Source organism: Bos javanicus, chromosome 10 (assembly GCF_032452875.1).
Source record: "Bos javanicus breed banteng chromosome 10, ARS-OSU_banteng_1.0, whole genome shotgun sequence".
Taxonomy (NCBI): domain Eukaryota; kingdom Metazoa; phylum Chordata; class Mammalia; order Artiodactyla; family Bovidae; genus Bos; species Bos javanicus.
The window spans coordinates 29,695,914-29,719,866 of NC_083877.1; the positions used below are offsets into that span (position 1 = coordinate 29,695,914).

Genomic DNA, 23,953 nt, shown 5'->3' on the forward strand with positions numbered 1-23,953 from the left:
GGATGCTCTTATGCTTCCAGCTTTTTATTTCAGTGGATGCTAACAATACAAAATAACAAATATATTGTCCATTGGTTCTAGGCTTAAAGACCATGCTGGAGTTTAATATTTATTATTCACACATGATGAGGGCTTTTTCCAATTCTAAATTTTACTTTACTGTTTCACTATTATCTTCATTTTGTGCCTGGAAAAACAGAAATGCCATTATAATTGACTGCCTTTGTGTTGAATGGAAATCTGACCAAACTACACTGTTTATGCTTCATGTGAAATTTTATATTCTAAAAACAAAACATTGTACATCCTGGGCTTGATGATTTTCAAAATCTTGTAACAAAATTTTTAGTGATTTTAGAATGTTGCTATCTATTAAGTTCTATGCATAACTGTGTTGTTTGTTGCCCATAATAACCAAATTAATACTAGATTTTTATTTACTTGTAAGAATAAAATGAAAATAGTTTTTGGAGTTACTGCACATGCCCAGACTTTTAAGTATGTTTGTATATCATATGATTAAATATCCCCATGAGGTTAAAAATATTATCTCTATATTGTATAAGAAAAAATGAAAACATGAATATGAAATCAAGTCTAAAACTCAACTTTCCCAACTCTCCAGTTCCCACATCTCCAAGCTTTGCACCTTCATAATCCTTTACTCTGCACTGCAGCTTTCAGCTAACAAAAAACGGAGTGACATGTGGGTAGTTTTTTTCCTTAATAAACATCTTTTATTATTAATGATTAGTCTCTTAGAAAATCCACTGATCCAGGTGATTTGTACAGTTAATTTCTTGTCTTCTTACTGAATTAGGCTTCCAATTCAACATTTCACCTACTCCCATGGAAATCAAAGGACATTAATACATTTTTAAAATAAAGTTTAAAAAAACTGCTTGCAGCAACAAACATCTCAGAATTTATGAATATTTTCTATATCCATTTACTATTAGAAATACCATCAACAGAAAGGCATACCTGTATTAAAAACCTGTTTTGATGTCAGATAAACATGATGTTTCTATCTATAGATTTTAGTCTTTATATATAATAAGTAATACTTCCTAATTCTGAGAAAGGGTCAATTCCTAGGTAGTGATTATAGAAATAGGAAATAGCTTTTAAATAAGATGTACCGCTATCAAGGAGGACTTGGTAAAGCAAACCTCTGATGACTTTCAGTTCCTCCCACATACTCACACTGCCTGGTTGTTGCGTGGTGTGCAGTGTGGTTCTGTCCTGCCCTCGCCTTTGAATGAGGCATGCTAACACCTGGCCTGCAAAACTATCTTTAGTGATGGATTCTGCACACCTATTCCTTCTTCTAAAACTTAAATACACTCTACTGTTGATAGTATTCTGTCCTTAAAACTTTGTTATTTCTAATAATTAGATTAGCTTGACAATCTGGATCAAATTCTAAAAGGTACTTTGAATTTCATTAGAGTCTCAGGCAAGTCATTTTCCAGAAAGTTATCTTTAATGTCTATGCTAAATAAATAACATTTACACACATGACAAACCATCACAGGTTCTTTTAAGAATCCAAGGTAAATGTACAGAGGCGCATCAATTACTACAAAGTCTAAAACCAAGCATCTGCATACAAGCAATCACTTTGATTAAAATCTCCCAAGCTTAATTACTCCTTAAAAAATTTTAAATTCTATATCGGACAAAACAGATACAATTGTATTTGTGCAAATTAACTTTAAAAATATAGTATGGCTTAAAAGTCATCTGTTATTTCTGCAGCCTCATACTATATCAGCACACTTGAGTCATCGTCATTCTGCATCGGCCATTATTCTTAGTTCAAGGGAACACACTGTCACATCTATAGGCAATATAAACCTAATTACACCCAAAAGGAACAAAGGATTAAAATGCTATTGAAGAAAATTAATTTCTAGGGATTTTTAAAGACACTGAACATTAATGGAATTTGAGAAATAAGATCTGCAGGGCTTATCTCTCCCTCTATGTGTTAAGATTTCTTGGAGAAACCTCATCTGGCCTAGGAGTAACAAGAAATCAGCACGACTCATTCCATTCTATCACACGTTAAAAAATAAAATTCATCCAATTCTCAAAAATTAACGTCTTATAAACCCAGTCAACAATTTCTTTAAAAAAGTTAAGTGTAACCTCTGCTTTAAGAGATCACAATAAAATTAAAGACAGCTTAAATATTGCCATAATTAAGAAAAATAAGAATTCAAGTTGCTTGTGCAATGAAATTAAATTCATCACATAACAATCATCCTGAGCTACAAACACATCAATTACCTTGCAAGTCATATCACCAATTGATAATTTTATATACGTTAATGACGAGTACAACATTTACCAACTATAAGTCTACAGGTTTACTTGTTGGTAGTAGTTGAAGTTTTCCAATAGGATTTTTGGGAGAACCTTTATACCAGATCCGCTCTTTTTCTGATGGTTTTCTAAGGACCCTTTTGTTTACGCCAGGGGGAAAGACCTTATCATTACTTACAATAGATTTTACTATATCATGGTTTGTTAGATCATCCAAGGGAACCTTAATTTGGCTATTAGATATCACTTCTTGTTTACAAACTCTGGTGGACCCAAGAGAAGCATTCACAGAGTTTGGGTGCCTCTTCATTTGTAAGAAAGATGTAGAAGTTACCTCCATGCTTGATTTTGAAATCATATCAATATTTGACTGCTTGCAAGATGAAGACTTCTGTTCTTTAGGACCTGATCTGGTACATGGATGGGAGGAATCTTTTGTCATACTTTCTACACAAGAGGGAAGAGCACTCTCACAGCTCACTGATTTAACCAGAGGAGAAGCAGTATCACCAAGACTTGCTAATTTACGCCTTGGAGGTTGTCCACCATACTCCAACAAAGAACTGATTCTTCTCACTGACTGACGGACAGGCGTACGCTGAAACTTAAGAGGTGACTTAACTTTTGTCCTATTTGGTTCATTTAAAGACAGATTGTTAAACCACTGTATGTGGTCTGAAACCCTTCCATGCTTTGTCATTTGTAAACATTCAGAAACCGTTTCATCACGTGTCTCCACTGGTGACTGCTGTTTAATGATTCCCCCAGGACTAGGTTTTGACAAGTTTGTGCTACTGCACGTGCTCTGTCCCAAGGAAGAGGTGCTAGCCACAACCTCCCTAGAAGCTGTGTGTTTCAGTAAGTTCTCTTCAATCAAATTTTCATTCTCCTTTAATTTAGTATTGAGGGTATCCCTTGGGGACTCTTGTTTCCTTACATGTTCATCACTGGGCAACTCCTGCTTGCTTAAATAATCTGTTGGTATATTGAAATGAATGTTGTTTTCTAGTTGTATCTTCAACTGAGTTGAGTAACATTTTACAGTGGCTTCTCTATCTGATTTTTGAGGCTGATGTAGTGAGAAGTCTCTTTCTGAAAAGCTATCTTCATTGTTACTGGTATGGTGTCCATTTGATTCTATCACAGTCAAATTAGTTTTCAAGAGATTTTTCTCTGGGCTACCTTTGGTAGAAGATGTTTCATTGAATTTTACTTTCTCCACATTAGTTAATGATGACTGCTTGTGATTTATCAATGCATGAAGATTACTTCCAGATTCAGAAAATGCTTTCTGAATTTTTACCACAGTCTCTGTGGTCAAGTTATTTTCATCACCACTAAGAGAGCTGCCAGTTGTGTTGTTACTGTGCTGACTGTGTACATTAGGAGGGGTGAGCCCGGATGAGCTCACAGGGGACTTTTCAACCATCATATCAGGCTCCAAAGAAGAGTTCTCCACCTCAAGAGTTCCATCTATTGGAGAAGCTTCATTTCCATCTACTTCTTGAAAATCAGAATTACTAGGTCCTATCCAAGATATCCGGTAATTTGTTCCACTTAGTTGCTCTGGAGTTAATAAGTTTTCCTCCGACTTACTGATCTTTTTCGAACCTAAAATAAAGCAGTTCAGTGTTTTTAAACTTATATTTGACTTACTTTTGAAATGTTATTCAAATACATGATAAATGAAACACTAAGCATTTAATTCCAATAAATTAGATTTGTATTAAAAATAATTTTTTATGATATATATGTATGGCTGAGTCCCTTTGCAGCTTACCTGAAACTACCACAACATTGTTAACTGGCTATACTCCAATACAAAATAAAAAGTTTAAAGTGTGGATAAAAAATGACAAGTCAATACAAAAAAAGTAATTTTTTAATGTATAAATATTCAACATTTTTGTATTTACATTGTAAAGATCCAATTGTTCATAGAAACATACACTCCAATTCAAATATTTTCACTATTCAAACATAAATTTTCAATTTCTAGAACAGTAAAGTACTTAACACATTTTATCACTAAAAAAGCAACTAAAGGTTATATGTCAATTATCTCAATAAAATGTAAAGAAAACTAAAAAAAAAATTAAAGTAGGTTTTTGGGGTAAAACTCTACCAATATCATGTAAACATACCTTTCTGTGTTAATCTTTCATCAGTATCTGGACTAAAAAGCAGACCTGTTTTTACAGAGTCAATCCTATTTTTTAAACTTTGTTGATTTGCAAGTCGTCGACCAACATTTTCAGATCTATTGACACCAGAACACTCATTCTGTACAGAAAAAATTGAAAAAGTTTTGGTTAACAAATAAACCTAGTTAATTCAAAATATTAAGACAGACTATTGTTTTGTAGTTATCAAAATCCTCTATAGCTAATTTTAAAAGGTAGATATATATAATTTAGGAATAATTTTATAGCAAACAATATATTTGCATGCATGCTGATGGAAACTATAAGCATTTGACTGGCTATTAATGGATATATTATGATCTAAAATAAAACAGCCTCATACATTAACTTAAAAATTTTTTGTGTGTGGTGATTCTGTGCCCAGGACTGTTCACAAGAGTGAAAGAAAACAAAAGCAGACCAAAATCTTACCCTCATGGAATTTACATTCTTGATGGGGAGATTCAGACCAGAATAAGATAGACAATAAATTATAATGTACAATATACAATACATAAGATGAAAAGTGCTAGAAGGAAAAGTAAAACAGAGTAAGAAGGATATGGACTGGTGAAGGGTGGGGGTATAATTTTTTTGTGGCCGGGGGGAGGTACAATTTTAAATACATTGATCTGAAGATCATTTGTGAGTAAAGTAAACAGAGTGAGAGTCATGAACATATAAGGGGAATGAACATTCCAAGGAAAGGAAAATGCCACTATAGCCTCTAATGCTGACGCAAGGTCTGGCACATTCAAGAAATCACAAAGAGGCAAAATGAATGAAGTCAGAGGAGCAGGGGAGGGTGGTGGGAGGAGAGCTCCAAGAGGGAGGCCAGGAATAGACCATGTGGAGCACTGCAAGTCAATGTAAGGACTTTGACTTTATTTCTCTCCTGAGAGTGAAGCAGGGAGCCACTGGAGGGTTCTGAAAAGAGGGGTGACATGACTTAACTCTGCTTTTTAGGGGATAATTTTGGTCCTAGTACTGCAGCAAAATAGAAGCAGGTGGTAGGAACTTATTGTAGTAATCTAAGTTTTAAATGACATAACTCAAAAAGTTAGAAATAAAGTGCTGTGAAAAGTGGTCAGTCTGGATAGACTCTGGAAGCAGAGTTAGACAGGATTCCCTAATGGCTTAGAATGTCTGCATGGTTTGGCCTAAGCGCTTGGAAGAATAAGTTGCCATAACTGAGACGGTGAAGACTGCAGGCAGAAGCGTGGGTTGGGGAGAGAGGAAGGAGTGGAGAAATAACAGCAAAGAAGAAATGCATCTCAGGAGCTCTATTAAGATGTCAGTACCTCCCAACTGGGAGGTCAAATAGGTAAATGTTAAGTAGTCAAGTTGTTTTCAGGAGAGCAATGTGGGCTAGAAATACAAATTTGAAGTTTTAAGTAAATACATGATATTTAGTTAGAGCTGATGATCACCTTGAGTGAGTGCAGTGGGATAAAAAATACAAGGGCAAAGCTTTTTGGGTACTCCAATATAAAGGAATTAGAAAATTAACTGGCAAAGAAGGAAGAAAATAAAAATGTCCTTGAAGCAAGGAAATGTCCTTGAAGCGAGGAAAGAAAATATGCCAAAGAAGAGCAAGTCATTAGCTGGGTTACATGTTGCTGATGGATTGAGTCCACCTGTTTGAGCAGTGCTGAATTCATGAGTAATCTTGTGAGATCTATTTCAGTGAGAGATTGGGATGAAAGCGTCACTGGAATTGATTTCAGGAGGATAGAAAAGGAGGAACTGGAGATAACAATGTAAATGTAAATGCTTGGTATAAAGAAGAGTTGAGAACAGGGCAGTAGATGGAGGAGAGACAGGGTTGGGAGGGTCTTTTAGCATCAAGTCTTCAGCTTTACACTAATATAAATAGCAGGGAAATGGTGAAAGACACTTACTCCATCTTTGCTATTTTTCCCTAGATTAAATTTCAAACGAAGAGATCTTCGAACCTTTTCTTTACGGCTGATTTTAGGAGAGAAGCAGCCTGCTTTTCCTGATTCCACCCTAGAAAGAGTGACATTAAAAACATCAGTTTACAGCGTAAGAACTAGAGGAATTCCTACAAAATAAAGTTTGAAAGCCCAGAGCAAATCACATTGTTAGTAACTGAATAGAGTAATAATTTTTCAGGTTTAAGATACCATACATGAACACATTGTATATGCATAAAAAATGATCTTTCCTGTTGATCACAAGAGTTCAGTCACTTATAAACCAGAATCATTAGACTAGCTTTTTATAGTCAGGAAATTTAAAAATTACCCACATTGACATAAAATAGGATTTTAAACAGGCAAAATGGACTCAAATTAGGAATCTTTCTCTGGAGGATAGGCCCTAGATTAATAAGACTATAGGCAAAGGGGATTTTAAAAAATTATTATTCAAATATGATTTTCAATAGAAAGACAAAATATTTTTTAAGTATATATATCAAATTTTTACCCAACCTGGATAACTTACCTGCAAACCTTTTTGCTTGCAAGCCTTTTACTTCGCCTTAGCACATTTGTACTGATCAAATGGTTTCCACTGATGGCGACAGGAGAGAATGAACTCTGAGATGACCCTTCCGGGCTTGTATCACAGTGAACTATAAAAACAACCACATGTGATGGACCATACATATTTATTTGCTTTTCAAAGTATAAAATATTAACAGCAATTAGATTTAAAGTCTTAACTTCTACCCCTAAACAACAACAAAATCACATAATTTCTGGTTAGACTCTTCAAGGGCCAAATAACCCAAGTTCACCAAAAAAGAAAAAAAAAGTATCAATTTCTTTTTAGTTGCCAATTAAAGGTCAGATTAAACATTATTTTTATATTAGAGTTTTACTTTAAACTCAATACTTGCTTACAAGGGAGAGATGGGCACTGTTGCAGTTTAGAGAAATAAGCTTTTGAGACAGACTTTGAGTTTGTCCACCACTTACTAAATGGCTTTAGGCTATAAATTTGGATTTTTATGGTGAATATAAGTATTGCTATAATGTATATAAGATGTCTAGCACAGAACCTGGTGAATAAGATTAATTAATGCCATTATCAAAAATGAACTACTGAAAACAATTTAGTGTCTGAGTATGCAGTATGCACCTGCTAGCCAACCTCCTGTCTATCTGACTCTAGAGTGTAATTTGTCCAATATTTTTGACAAAAACTGATGACCCATAACACACATATAACCACATGGTTACTGCCATGTTCCATGCTAACAACTGGAGGTTACAATAGCTCATTTTGATAAAGTTATTTAACACTATATCATGAAACCAACTATAATGAAAAAAAGTAGGGGTAAAGTATAATGAGTTATGAGCAAAGGCTCCATATACATTTGACTTTGTATTTGAATATCGCCCAGTATACACTCAGCGAACATGAACCCGCTCAACTTCCCACTGGTACTGATGAAGAATTTACACAGGTCCCTAGAATTTTCCATTACAGTGACTTTTTGGGTGCGTTTGCCTTAAAAAAAAAAAAAAAAACTTGGAGGCACTATGATATATCAAATGTGACTCAGGTAGCTTTATTCTAGGGTCAGGAGCGTGGAGAGAAGGAGGTTTGTTTCCTGAGGAAGATATTGTATTGCTAATATAAACAAAGGCAAGAAGAACACCGATGCACATCTGCCATTTGGAAATAGTCCTCCAAAGTGGAAAACTCTGAACATTAAAAATATACTAAGTTAAAGTTTGTATCTCCAACCTGTAAACACTGGAAGAACTACAGACATAGCTTCAGAGTTCTTATTATTATACTTTAATGAACCATAGAGAACAAGTTGCTATTCTGTTCATCTTTTAAAATAAAACAGACAAGTAAAATGTAAAGCTTTTGGATAACAGAAACAAAACAGAGGCTTTTGGGAAGACCTCATAATCCAGCTAACAAATTCAAAGTAGAACTCTCAACATTGTCTGAAAACAAAGAAAATCTAAAAGAATCTGAGACCACTCAAATTTTAACTAAATGTGAGACAAATATGAGATGGAAGACTCTGAGCTTAGAGCTTCATTTCATTTTGGGTTGATCATAGTTTAATACGAGCCAACTTGTATTCTACACGTACATGTTAAAGGAGCCAAGCCAATCCAAGATCATGCTAACAAAAACCTGGTATTCAAATTACTGTGATTTTATTTTTCTCTGGAGGCTCTGGTTGGCCACATTAGAAACTTGCAGTTCATTCAGAATAAAATGACCGGGCTGGTAAAGGGATGTGGAAACCATGTCATAAGGAATAGTGTTAAAGCTTTTAAGGCTTTTTATAAAAGCCCCCCCAATTAACCCACAATGATTACATTAATGGTAACACCCCAACTCTGAATTCAGAGACACTCTAATGCTGGTGACCTCAATTCAACAGAAGGCAATAATCAAGTCACAGCCATAGATCCAGAAGCAACTAAAGCAGAATTCAGGCTATTCAATCAGGTAAAACCTGAGCGCCAGTACTATTCCTATTCACAGTGACCCATAGCTTTCAACAGGCAAGGCGGTAAAACACACACACACACACACATTAATTACACTGAACCACACTGTCTATTTTAAAAGTTAGGGGACTTTACAAAATCCAGAGATTTGATAAAATAGAGAATAAAATCTGCCTCCTAAAGGAATTATTATGAAATAGCACTTTGTCCAGAATAAGCACTCCTGTTAATGTTTATAATCCAGTTATACAAATTCTATTTGTTACCTGATATTGGTGTAGAACTGCTACTGAAGAGATTACTTGGCAACAACTCAAAGTTAAAATTGTGCTTGATGGACTTCCTTTTCTTACTTGAGAGACCATGAGAATCGACCGGCAGTTTACGCTTAGCATTTGGTGTAAGAATTGTTGGTGAAACGGATAGCTGGGCTGAAAAAAAAATTTTGTTTTTTCTCCCAGAGTTGATAAAATACAAACACTTCATATAATTTCTTCCTATAAAGCTATTACTTAAAACTAACCAAAAATGGGGGGATGTTTACATTAGTATTATCAAAAATACATTAATAACTAAATTAACACTATGCAATTACTTAAAAAGTCAAGTTGTAAAGAGGCAAGATTCTTAGTAACAGCTGAAACAAAAACTAATCTAAATATTTTTGCTTTTCATAGTAACTATTAACCAATTAATGTCTTCAATCTGGAAAATGAAAACAATCAAATTTTCTATTACCAGGTTAAATAATTTTAGCTACAAGCAAATCAAAATAAAAAGCTGGAACAAACACTAATAATTTTCTGGTTCTGAATAAAAATGAGATTGAGTTTTTCAGTCTCACATGTTCAGTAGCATCCCACTTGCAAATGGAAGAACATGACTTAGAAGATCACAGATATAACAACAGACTAAAATATTGTATATGTATGGCTGAGTCCCTTAGCTGTTCACCTGAAACTATCACATTGTTAACTGGTTACACCCTAATACAAAATTAAAAGTTCAAAAGAAAAACAAGAAAATTAAAACAAACAAACACAGACTAAAATAAATTCTTACCTATAATATTAAGTTCAACATATCCAATGTAATTATATATATAAACACATTTATATCCAATGTCATAATATAGTATTATAGTACAATATCTCCACTAAAAATTACACTTGGAATTGATTAACCAAAATAAATCAGGTAATTATTATCACAATTAATTTCTGTATAATATACATGAAACTGTGAAACTTAGTTGTTCAGTCCTGTTTGACTCTTTGTGACCCCATGGACTGTGGCCCACTAGGCTCCTTTGTCCATGGGATTCTCCAGGCGAGAATACTGGAGTTGGGTGCCATTCCTTTTTCCAGGGGGGTCTACCAGACCCAGGGATAGAACCTGGGTCTCCCGCAATGCAGGCAGATTCTTTATGCTCTGAGCCAACGGGGAAGCCCATAATGTACATATATAAATGTCCAATTAAATAAAAATATATAATACCTACCAATTCTTTCCTGTTGAGGTGTAATAGAAGGTGTCCTGTTAGATTTAAATTTATTTAATGCTCCACTAACAAAATCTGAAATGCAAGGCATATATAATATAATCAACTATAACAACATTTACCTTTCATCAATAACTCATAAATAAATAGGAAAACATTTAAATACAGAATGAACCGTAAAACAACTAACTACAATGTATAAAATGAATACAATGTATAAAAGAGTACAGAAGAGGGTATCATTACCTTTTGAGGAAGGGAAGAAATGGCACCAAGAGAGAAAGCTTGGAAAGGGAAATAAAACCTTGTAGGTGTTGATTAGGTAGAAGGTAGAATTCAGGCTAGGTGACTAGCATATGCAAAGACATGTAAGAAAAAACAGAATGTATGCATACTAGAAGCCAGGAGTTTGATACAGCTAGAGCAACTAGTGAACAGTGGATATGGTTAAGAGAGAAGTCTTGTGTGTTAGGAAAACAAGGCTGTATATAATTTTGAAGAATCTGAACTTCTTCAAAGGGAAAAAGGAACAAAATCATCATTTCTGCGCTTTGACAGCAGTATAATAGATTAGTTGGGGGTAGAGTGTATGTCAGACAAGGCAATGGCAACCCACTCCAGTACTCTTGCCTGGAGAATCCCATGGATGGAGGAGCCTGGTAGGCTGCAGTCCATGGGGTCACTAAGAGTCAGACATGACTGAGCGACTTCACTTTCACTTTTCACTTTCATGCATTGGAGAAGGAAATGGCAACCCACTCCACTGTTCTTGCCTGGAGAATCCCAGGGACAGAGGAGCCTGGTGGGCTGCAGTCTGTGGGGTCACACAGAGTCGGACACGACTGACGTGACTTAGCAGCAGCAGCAGCAGGGTGTGTATGTGTGTGTGGGTGTGTGTGTGTGTGTGTAAGCCTCCTTGGAGATAGGCAAACTAGCTAAAGGTTCTTCTAAGTATGTTATTCAGTCATTCAACAAATATATATTTCGTACCTATTATGTGTCAGACACAATGAAGATACAACAGTAGCCAAAATATGAAACAGTGACCTTTATGAAACTTTCTATTGGAGGAAGCAAACATTAAATATAACAAGCAAATAAATACCTATCGAAAAATGGGTAAATAGCATGAAGTACAAATATTAACAACAGATTTAAATCGTGGAGTTAGAGAAGGTATCTTTGAGGAGGTGGTATTTAAGGTAAGACCTGAAGGAAGAACGGGAATTAGCCAGGCAAGAGATGAGGCTCTGAACTGAGGTAGGTCCTGTGGAAACAGGCAGTTATAAAGGTATTTACAAGATCAGAGTGATAAGACTTGGTAGACAGTAGGATATGGGAATGAGAAAAGAGCAGATAAGAACACGCAGAATTCTAATTTTGATGACTAAGGACAAGCCAGGACAGATTGGAATGACATGACATACTCAAAATATTTAAAGATAAAAACTGTCAGCTATATTATTCAGATTAGAAGGAGAAATAGAAGCTGAGGGAGTTCATCAGTGCTAGACTTGCCTTACAAAAATGTTGAAAGGAACTCTTCTACCAGAAACAAAAGGCAAAAGTAAACAAAGCTTTGAATAAGAGGATAAACAGTATCAGAAAATTGCAACTCTGTATCAGAATAAGTTGTCAAACAATTCTATATTAAAGGTTAAAGGGAAAAAAAGCAGTAAAACTGTAGCTACTTCAATTTGGTAGTGAACACACAACATAAAGACATAATGTGAGACAACAAAAACACAAAAGAGGAAGAGGAAAAGGATGAAACTCAAATAAGCAAGTGAAGGTAATAAGACGCTGTTGGCAGAAAAAGGACTATTTCATCTAGAAGACAATTTACACCAACTTCACAGTAACCACAAAATATAAATCTAGAGCAGAGACACAAACCATGAAAGAGAAAACAGAAAAACACCACAGAACAAAATGGAAGACAGAAACACAAAGAAAAAGAAACAATGGACAAAGAGAACAACCAGAAAACAGTTTTAGTTTAGGCAGTACTAAGTTTTCATCTGTTAATAATCATCCTAAATGTGAAAGTGAAAGTGTTAGTCACTCAGTCAAGTCTGACTTTGCTACCACGTGGACTGTAGCCCGCCAGGCCCCTCTGTCCATGGAATTCTCCAGGACAGAATACTGGAGTGGGTTGCCATTCGCTTCTCCAGGGGATCTTCCTGACCCAGGGATCAAACCCAGGTCTCCTGCATTGCAGCCAGATTCTTTACCATCTGAGTCACCAGGCAAGTCCAAGACTACAGGAGTGGGTAGCTATTCCCTTCTCCAGGGGATTTTCCCAACCCAGGGATCGAACCCAGGTCTTCTGCCTTGCAGGCAGATTCTTTACTGTCTGAGCCACAATGTCCATGGACTGAATTCACTGATCGAAAGATACAGAGTGGCTGGATGGATTAAAAAACAAAACCCAACTATACACTGCCTCCAGGAGACTTACCTCAGCTCTAAAGATAGATAAGCTCAAAGTGAAGGGATAAAAGGTGATACTCCAAGCAAATGGCAGCCAAAACAAAGTGGATAAATGTAGGTATATGTACATGCTCAGTTGCTATGCCGTGTCCAACTCTTTGCGACCCCATGGGCTGTAACCCACTGTGCTCTTCTGTTCATGGGATTTCCCAGACTAGAATACTGGAGTGGGTTGCCATTTCCTTCTCTGGGGAATCTTCCCAATCCAGGGTTCAAACCCACGTCTCCTACATTAGCAGGCAGATTCTTTACCACTGAGCCAGCAGGGAAGCCAGAAAGAGTCCAGAAATAAACCCATACATATAAGGAAAATTAACTTACGACAAAGGAATATAAAATGCAGAGAGAATAGTCTTTTTAATAAATGGTGTTGGGAAAACTGGACAGTCACATGCAAAAGAGGGAAATTAAACCACTGTATTACATTACAGACAAAAATCATCAAAATGGATTAAAGGCCTGAATGTAAGACCTGAAACCATAAAACCCCTAGAAGAAAACATAGGCAGTAGCCTATGTGACATCAGTTTTATGAAAGGACAACCTACTAAATGGGAGAAGATATCTGCAAATCACATATCTGATAAGTGGTTAATATCCAAAATATATAAAGAACTGATATAATTCAACAACAACAACCAAATAAAACAAACAACCCAGTCAAAAAATAGGCAGAGGAACTGAATAGACATTTTTCTAAAGACACACACATGGCCAACAGGCACATGAAAAGATGTCCAAAATTATTGACAATTAGGGAAATGCAAATCAAAACCATGAGACACTACAACTGTTAAAACGGTTACTATCAAAAAGGCAAGAAATAACAAGTGTTGGAGAGGATGTGGAGAAAAGGGAATGTAAATTGGTGCAGCCACTATGGAAAACATTATGGAGACTCCTCAAAAAATTAACAATAGTAGTATTCATAATATATGTACATACTACATCTTTATTATTCATCCATTGATGGATACTTAGGTTATTTCCTTATCTTGGCTATTGAAAACAATTCTGTGATGAACATAAGGGTGCATATGTCTTCTCAAATTAGTGTTTTCATATTCTTTGGATAAATACCTTGATATGGGATGGACCGTAAGTATTTTGTTACAGAACAAAGAAGGTACAAGGAAAATCTACAAGGAAGGCACAAGGAAAACCTCTAAAGAAGGCAAGAAGAAACAGAAGGTGGGAATACCATACAAGCCAAAAGATTCAAAAAAGCAATGGGACAGTTAATAACTTATGTTTTTTTATGTTGAAACACATTTCAGGCAAAAGCAAACTGCCATACCCCCACATATGGGGCTGCTATGGCCACTTACCTCCTACACTTTGTCTTCGTTTTCTCTTATAGTCACCAGGAGTTTCATAATCGCCTTCTTCAAAGCCTTCTAGTGATGGAGTAGCACAGAGACCATCAATACCCAACATAGCTGGTATCTTTTCTAGGATAAGATCTGGAACATGCCCTAAATGAAAATGTTCACAATCAAGATTTTTCCTCTACCCCCCCCCCAAAATGTTTAAATAGTACATAACTACTTCCCAACAGTTGTCTTGGTAGCTCACTTAGAAAAAGCTGGGATCTCCCTCATTTAAACAAATCCCATTACTTAAGAATGCAACTACCGATATCTGATGCATAATCAATAAAAGTTTGTACTACTGCAGCCTGTAGTCGTAGCTTTTTTTCTGTGTTAGCAGACATCTTTTCATGTCCTTCACTTGTCTGAAGAAGATTTGGTGCAAATATTACAGCAAGATTGCTGCTATCCATCTTATTCTCACTGGACCTTAAATGAAAAAAAGTTTTATAAGATGGAGTCAAAGATAAAAATACAGAGTTAAAATAACACTGAGCACATTCTGAAGACCTCTCACTTTACCAGTTAAACACAAACCAAGATACAGTTACCCCTCACCTACCCATCTACATGACTGACTTGAAATAAGACAGAATCAGAAATACACAGCCTCTGTGTGCTTAAATATATGTCACGAAAACACTGCTACCCCTAGAGTCCACACTTTTTCCCCCCACACAAATTGAACACATTTCTTTGATTTTCACACACAGAAAATTCAAAGTACTGAAGGCAGTAAGTATGTCTAGAACAAACAGGCTCAATGACAGCCAGCAGAAGGGACAAATTGAAAAGCAAACCACAAATATTTTAAAAACACAGTAATCATTAGAAGCCATTTAATGGCCTCAGAATCCTGTAACACTAATAAGCCATTAAGGCATTCACAATGGCAACCCCAAGACAGCAAGGAAATATTACATATTTTTCATTATACAGGATATACTTCTTATAGTAAGGAAAAATATAATATTTTTAAGAAAAATTTCTATTCCAAATGAAATTTATTATCATAAGGGTATATCTAGCTAGTTGAGAAATTAAACTGTCATTTCCCAAAAACTTTTTTTTACTACTTACCTAAGAGAAACTTTCCTGAGAAAGTTAAAGAAGTATCTTAATATATCAATTGTGTGGTCAGCCATTAGACAGGAGAGCAACAATGTAGCTTTATTCTTCTCCTCTGTTTTTAATTGTTGAGCTTTGAAAAGTGCTTCATGCAAATCAGCTGGGAGAATGGGCTCTGGCAATTCCCTAAAAAACTGCTTAAGAAGTCCCGCGGTATCACAAGGAGGTGCAGAAGACAGGCATCTTTCACCATGATCGAGTTTATTCTGAAATAAATATAATCATTTTGAGTACTCTGGGGTTTGAGGGTTTAACACAAATAAAGTATCCTTCCTTATACTCTAAAGAGCTTTCTTGAACGAATTTCTCTTAACTCTTTAGTATATATCAGTACTTTTTAGAAGGCTAAAAACAAAATTTTAAACAAACTTTCATTTCCTATCATACAGAGGGACAAGGACCATGAGTTTGAAAGTACTCTGTAAATTTTTAAAGCATTATATAAATAGCTTGATTGTGAAAATCATTTCACAACATATATGTATATCAAAACATCAGGTTGTATGCCTTAAATATATTTGTGAATTAGACCTCAATTTTTTAAAAAAGCATTATATAAATGATACACACTTTAGAAAAAGGTTCTTCTGTCATGAAAAAAAGCTGTTTGCAAACTCAATTTCTGTCAATAATTCATGTAATAATTCTAAATATTTCAATCCTAAAAACCAAATCAAAGAGTGGTACAAACAGAGTTCAAGCATATGCTTACCTTTAGTGCTTTTAGACGAATAACAGATCCTGATTTCCTAAAAAGCCCTTCTGTATGAACATGCTCTTCTAAAGACGTGCAAGCATCAACAAGGAAACTGAAAGACAGAACTCTTTTCAGGTGGCAAGATGCACAAATCCTCTGCAATCAAACTCATCCCCATTACTCCATCAAAGTCACTAATGGCCTCTGCCTTGCCAAATCCAGAGTCAAGTCACTGTCTTTATCTTGCTTGATACTTGACCACTCCTGATGATCTTTTAAATACTCTTTTTCACTACACTTATTTCCTGCTGTCTGCCTGACTGCTCTTTCTCAAACTTCTTTTCTGGTTCTTCTTTTTCTGCCAGACTTCTCCATCCTAAGATCACCCAGGGCTCCAAGGCCTCCTTCTTTTCTTTACCTACTCTCTTTCCACAGGTGATCTTGCACAACACACATAGCTTAAAGAACCTAGCATCTGCACATTTGCCCCAAAATAAGTGAAGGTTTTTTCCCTCATCAATATTACCTCTCAGAAAGTCGGATAAATTGATCCCAGTCTTTACAACCCTTCTCATGTTTTTAGAGGTGTGTGCTTAATTTCTTTATACTGAATAATTTTTAACAATCAATATTGGCTTTATATGCTTAGTTAACACCTGGTAACACAAATCTGAATGGATGTCAGCTGCAAGAAAATGAAGGCATTCTACTGATGTTGAGTGGCAGAAGATTGCAGAATTACTGACAGAAAAGTTTTCTTTTTAAAGCAGGCAAACAAATTACAACAAAGATTTAGTCATTATTACTAGGGACATGGGGCTTCGCAGGTGGCACTAGTGGTAAGGATCCCGCCTGCCAATGCAGGAAACATAAGACAGGTGGGTTTGATCCATGGGTTGGGAAGATGCCTAGAGGAGGGCATGGCCACCCACTCCAGTATTCCTGCTGGTATAATCCCATGGGCAGAGGAGCCTGGCGAGCTACAGTCCATGGGATCACAAAGAGTTAGACACGTCTGAAGCGACTTAGCATGCACATACACACATTAGGGTTATGACTGCAATTCTAAATGTTGAATATCATCATAAAAAGGCCTTTCATAGGCCACCTAAAAGGCAAAATACTAAGTGGTTACCTCATGAAGACTGTGAATCTACAGTGTGAGTGAGGGAAAACTGTCCTAAGGCAAAAAGGAGTTCAAAAGCTTTTAGAGAATACATCAACTAAAAACTTAGGTTATTGGACAATAGTAACCAGAATGAACCCTATTTTGGATAGAGGAGAAATGAATTAGTAAGAGCTAAGGTATTTTGTTTATATTACACACTTTTAAACTATTTTCTTAAGATGTAAACTTCCCTAGTAATTTCTGATGCAGTTAGTCCAAAAGGTTATTTACAAATAATGATATAAAAAAGTTCATGGGTTACATAATTTATATTCACAAATACCCCAAAAGCTTAAATATTCTTTTACCCAACATTTCTAAAACAAAAAATAATAAAAATTATAACTGAATTGGTAGTTTAGTATATCACTGAGTATAATCAGAACAGCAGTGAAAAGACTGATAGAGAACCAAAAATTCTTGTTTCTAACATTTATTCATTACTGAACCTTAAAATTCAATCCTGAAAATGAATACAAATTAAAAAGTTAAAATATGCAAAATTAAAAATAAACAACTTTTAATCTGAGTAAATGTTGAGAAATAAAAATCATTTGCTAGTTCCAACTAATTGTGCGCATCAGTTATTTATTTTCATACATTCAAATAGTAGTTTGAAATATTTACTCTTCATTTCAAACTTTGCTCACCTTGGAATATGTCCATATTCTGGTACAACGGACTGGGGCAATGCATTTAGTGGTACTCCAAATATTTTACCCTAGAATGACAAATTCAGTTACTCTAACACAAATATTAGGCTCAATATAAGCTGTCTTAAATATTAGGTAAATTAAAAATTGAAAAAAATAAAACAAGATAGCAAAAATACACTATTAGTCAAGACATAGAAAACAGTTACATCAAGTGCATTTGTTAAAAAGTAACTACTGTATACTAAGATGCTAGGTGCTGGGAGTGCAAAAACAGTCACTTTGCCCTTAAGCAAGGACGCACATCCCCTGTTTCCAATCCCATAATGGAAAATCTTTTAATCCATTTAGTGTTCGGTCAGGAAATTCTTATACAGAATTTGGCCCCAAATACTAACATTTCTGGAAAATACTACAAGCTCCTTCAGTAACTACATATAAATACTGACCTTAAACTTTCTATTGGTCACCTTATAAATATTTACTAACTTGAACAGAAGGTCAAATTGACTGATCTGACCCAGGGATTGAACCCATACATCTCTGGCATTTCCTGCATTGGCAGGCAGAGTCTTTACTCTGTGCCATCTGGGAACACTTTCCACATTACTGGAGAGTACTAAGCAAACTGCTCTGAATATCGAAGGAAAGGATTTTGTAAACAATTTAAATTTTATTTCACACTTTGAAAACCATTTTTAAGAAGTCACAATAGAGTGTATTATGTTCAAATGTTAATACATTTGAAGATCCCAAGAGTATATCCATATGTTGATTGAGTGTGCACACCTCTGAATAAAGAATCTATCACTATCTTTGGGCGTATATTCAAACTTCAAAAATGAGTCACTGTTGAAGAAGGCTGTAGCAATACCTTAGACTTGAATTTAGTTTTAACTCAAGCCTGTACATGTCTGCTTATATAAAATTAGATTAAGTGGGCATACCTAATCACATATATGTTAATTTATTTTAGATACATCTGCTCTCCCTGAATGCTCTTGAAGCACTTAACATTTTAAAAGCATGTTATTAACATTTAACTATTATTTACAATAATAAATCATTCAGGGAATTTCCTGGCAGTCCAGTGGTTAGGACTCACTGCTTTGAGTCAGGGTTCCATCCCTGGTGGAGGAAACTAAGGTCCTGCAAGCTGCATGACATGGCAAAATCATTTACATTCTTAATGATCTGACAAAATCTTACTAGTCCTTTCTCAAGCATCTGGTTCAATTTAGTAGATGAATATAGAAAAGAGCAACAGAGTTCCAGAAAAACATCTACTTCTGCTTCATTGACTATGCTAAAGTCTTTGACTGTGTGGATCACAACAAAATGGAAAATTCTTAAAGAGCTGGGAGTACCAGACCACCTTACCTATCTCCTGAGAAACCTGTATCGGGTCAAGAAGCAATAGTTAGAACCACACATGGAAAAACTAACTAGTTCAAAATTGGGAAACGAGTATGACAAAGCAGTATGTTGTCATCTGCTTATTTAACTTCTTTGCAGAGTACATCATGCGAAATCCCGGGCTGGATGAATCACAAGCTGGAATCAAGATTGCTGGGAGAAATATCAACAGCCTCAGCTATGCCGATGATACTACTCTAACGCTGAAGCTGAAGCTCCAATATTTTTAGACACCTGATATGAACAGCCGACTCATTGGAAAAGACCCTGATGCTGGGAAAGACTGAGGACAGGAGGAGAAGAGGGTGACAGAGAATGAGATGGTGGAACAGCATTATGGATTCAATGGACATGAGTTTGAGCAAATTCCAGGAGACAGTCAAGGACAGGGAGGACTGGAGTGCTGCAGTCCATGGAATCAAAAAGAGCTGGGCATGACTTAGCGATGGAACAACAACAAAAGGGACAGAGCAGAAAAGAGGAACAGAGAGCTGAACCCTGGGGAAGATCCACACTTAAGGAATAGAAGAAAAAGGGAGCCGATGAAGGAGATGGAAGAGGGGTGGGCAACTGAACAGTAACAACCACTCTGATGGCACAAAGTGAAGAAGAACCAAAGAGCCTCTTGATGGGTGTGAAAAGAGGAGAGTGAAGAAGCTGGCTTGAAACTCAACTTTTAAAAAACGAAGATCATGGCATCTGGTCCCATCACTTCATTGCAAATAGGAAGGGGAAAAGGGGAAGCAGTGACATTTTATTTTCTTGGGCTCCAAAATCACTGCAAATGGTGACTGCCGCCATGAAATTCAGACGCTTGCTCCTTGGAAGGAAAGCTATGACAAACCCAGACAACGTATTAAAAAGCAGCAACATCACTTTGCCAGCAAAGGTCCGTCTAGTCAAGCTATGGTTTTTCTAGTATTCATGTACAGATGTGAGAGATGATCCATAAAGAAGGCTGAGTGCCGAATAATTGATGCTTTCAAAATGGTGCTACAGAGGACTCCTGAGAGTCCCTTGGACTGCAAGGAGATCAAACCAGTCAATCATAAAGGAAAGCAACCCTGAATATTCATTGGAAGGACTGATGCTGAAGCTGAAGCTCCAGTATTTTGGCCACCTGATTTGGAAGAGCTGACTCATTGGAAAAAGTCCGGGTCGGGGACTAATTTCCCACATGCTACAAGGTGCAGCCAAAAAAAATTTAAAGGAAAAAAAAAATTATGTTAGTATAGGCAACCCCTTATTTGGGTAAATCAGAATTTTCTTGATACTACACAATCAAACAAAATGCAAAAATAAATCATATGCCGAAGCTGAAGTTTACAAATATCACACATACCTAGAATTCAGAGTTGGTGTTTTTTTGTTCATTACACTCAATAATTGACTTCACAAATAAGTGCTATAATTTAATCTCATAAAATAAAACTAATAACACGCTTTTAAAATTTTATTAGAACACCACTTACAATACCATCTTTAAAAAGATGCCTAGCACTTTTCGTAAAGAGCTCAAAACTCTCATTAGATAATAAACACCAAAGAACTAAAGAAATCTAGTATTTAAATAATTACCTAACATGTTAGAGCTCATAACACAACGATCTTCTGTATTTCTCTACTTTATTAGGGTTTCTAGCATGACTACTAATTAGAATGTAGATCTCTGATTATCATAACAACTGGCTGAATAAATAAGTGGCATGTGACAGGCACTGTGTGCTAGTCTTATCTACAAATCTTATTTTTTAACTCCCCCAAACAACTCAAGGAGAGATATCATTCCAATTTTATAGAGTAGGAAACTGAGGCTTAGGACAAGCAGCCCAAGATCACACCCCAAATAGGAGGAGAGCAGGAATCAAACACAAATCAAAGTCTGCTGCTGCTGCTAAGTCGCTTCAGTCGTGTCCGGCTCTGTGTGACCCCATAGACGGCAGCCCAACAGGCTCCCTCGTCCCTGGGATTCTCCAGGCAAAAACACTGGAGTGGGTTGCCATTTCCTTCTCCAATGCTTGAAAGTGAAATGTGAAAGTGAAGTCGCTCAGTCGTGTCTGACTCCTAGCGACCCCATGGACTGCAGCCCACCAGGCTCCTCTGTCCATGGGATTTTCCAGGCAAGAGTACTGGAGTGGGGTGCCATTGCCTAAACAAAGTCTATTTGACTCTAAAAGCAAAGTGTCAGTTTTCCTTAGAAGTAAAAAAAAGAAATATGCACACAAATTCTTTCACACACTTACAAACCTACTATATTTGTGATCTTAAAATAAAGTACCATATAATTAGGTATATATATATAAGATATCAGAAAGTGAAGAGGAACTAAAAAGCCTCTTGATGAAAGTGAAAGTGGAGAGTGAAAAAGTTGGCTTAAAGCTCAACATTCAGAAAACGAAGATCATGGCATCCGGTCCCATCACTTCATGGGAAATAGACGGGGAAGCAGTGGAAACTGCTTTATTTTTCTGGGCTCCAAAATCACTGCAGATGGTGACTGCAGCCATGAAATTAAAAGACGCTTACTCCTTGGGAGGAAAGTTATGACTAACTTAGATAGCATATTGAAAAGCAGAGACATTACTTTGCCAACAAAGGTTCGTCTAGTCAAGGCTATGGTTTTTCCTGTGGTCATGTATGGATGTGAGAGTTGGACTGTGAAGAAGGCTGAGCGCCGAAGAATTGATGCTTTTGAACTGTGGTGTTGGAGAAGACTTGGACTGCAAGGAGATCCAACCAGTCCATTCTGAAGGAGATCAGCCCTGGGATTTCTTTGGAAGGAATGATGCTAAAGCTGAAACTCCAGTCTTTTGGCCACCTCATGCGAAGAGTTGACTCATTGGAAAAGACTCTGATGCTGGAAGGGACTGGGGGCAAGAGGAGAAGGGGACGACAGAGGATGAGATGGCTGGATGGCATCACTGACTCGATGGACATGAGTCTCAGTGAACTCTGGGGGTTGGTGATGGACAGGGAGGCCTGGCGTGCTGCGATTCATGGGGTTGCAAAGAGTCGAACACGACTGAGCGACTGGTCTGATCTGATCTGATTTATATTTAGATATAAATCTAAAACAAAATCCTTATATACAACTTATTTTTCACAATGAAATTCTTCAGGATTCTGTACAAATATTAAAATCTCATTCAAAATCCCCTTACCTCAACCACCCAAAAATCAACTGCTTCTGAACCATTCTACTGTGGTTTCTCAATTTACTCATTTAAAGCCTATTCCTAATGCTATCACATCTCATTTACTGATTCATTTAGAAAATGGACTGGTATCCCTTGCCCCTTTCCAAATGTTACTCAACAGTGGGGAAAGTGTTTGTCTCCCTTCCCACGTGCAACTTGTTCAAAATACAGTAAGTTGGCAATCTCTGGCGGCATTTTTAATTGTCACAATTGGGACACACTATTGGCCTCTCCTGTGTAGAAGCCAATGCTGCTAAAGATCCTATGATGTACACGACAGCTGACCCTTAGGCCCCTCAAAGGATTATCTAGTTCAAAATGTCAATGTTGCTGCGGTTGACACAGTTAAACGTATTCTCTTTTGGATCCATACAGAATGAACATTTTAGCATGACCTAGTAATAAGCGATGGTACAGAATGCGCACCCCCCCTCCCCGGCCCCTTTTAAAATCTAAACCTCTTTCCCCAGAACTTACCACTATTTCCGTGGTTGCTGTTTCCTGTCTCCTGCGATCGCACTGAGCACGGCCACCCTTGACCTTAATTCCATAGGCAGCCCGAAGCTGCTGTACAACCGCCAAACGCACCAGCCTCTGATCCCACATCCCGGACATGTCGCTCACTCTCCGAGGTGCGATCTGAGTCCTGACCCTCTTTCGCCACCAAGTCTTCCAGTTTCCAAACACTCTCAGTTTTGCGTTCAGCTCCGCTGCCTTCCGGCCCCGTCTGACACTCTTCTGGCCCCGGACCCCAGCCACTTCCACGGCTTTTTCCTCGATCCTCTATACACTTTCACCGACCCTTCTCTTAGCTCTGTGCCACCCCTCACCTTTCCTTCACTTTCACTGGCCTTTCTTGTCACTTAATTCTTTCAGCTACTTACACAGATTTCCCTTCTTTCTCTCAGATCCTTTCAGTTCCTTGCAGCACGCCTGTTACCAGCTTCTCACTACTTCCAGCCACTCTCTTCCAAACCTCCCTTTGTCCTCGGCTCTCTCCGAATAGTAAAGACTACCTTTCTTCTCGCCCTCCTGACCCCAGCAGGCTCAGCTGAGCGTCTATCCCTGCGACCCCACGCCCCCCACCCTAGCCCAGCCACCGGACCAGCCGGCTGCTCAGAGGCCTCTCCCAGTCCCGGTCCCCGCCCGGGCTGGTGGCCGCCGTCACCCCGTCTCACAGGCTGCTCCTTCCCTCCCCCATCAGCCTGCCGGCTGCCCCGGCCAACACATCCCGGTGCGCTTACTGAAGTCAAGCGACCCTCTTCATTCCTCCGCCCGCACCGCCTCTGCAGACACCGGAGGCGCCGCGGCCGGCCCACCCTCGGTTTCAACCCAAGCTCAAATGGCAGCGCCAAACAGCGC

At 37.3% G+C, this 23,953-nt stretch overlaps 1 protein-coding gene across 3 annotated transcripts; it reads right to left on the bottom strand.

Annotated features, from left to right (window-relative positions):
• Positions 1–711: 711 nt before the first annotated feature.
• Positions 712–23,938, bottom strand: ARHGAP11A (Rho GTPase activating protein 11A). Of its 3 annotated transcripts, XM_061430680.1 has the most exons (12): positions 23,069–23,938; positions 17,976–18,046; positions 16,173–16,269; positions 15,413–15,666; positions 14,598–14,761; positions 14,291–14,437; positions 10,470–10,544; positions 9,235–9,399; positions 6,984–7,113; positions 6,416–6,524; positions 4,476–4,614; positions 712–3,942 (listed from the first exon to the last, which is right to left on the bottom strand). In XM_061430680.1, the coding sequence occupies exons 1-12, from the start codon at positions 23,204–23,206 to the stop codon at positions 2,360–2,362; spliced, it is 3,072 nt and encodes a 1,023-aa protein (XP_061286664.1). In that variant the 5' UTR covers positions 23,207–23,938; the 3' UTR covers positions 712–2,359. The 3 variants fall into 3 exon arrangements, with proteins under 3 accessions (XP_061286664.1, XP_061286665.1, XP_061286666.1); XM_061430681.1 differs by lacking the exon at positions 10,470–10,544 and having other exon boundaries at positions 23,069–23,674; XM_061430682.1 differs by lacking the exon at positions 712–3,942 and having other exon boundaries at positions 4,462–4,614; positions 23,069–23,688.
• Between the last annotated feature and the right edge of the window lie 15 nt (positions 23,939–23,953).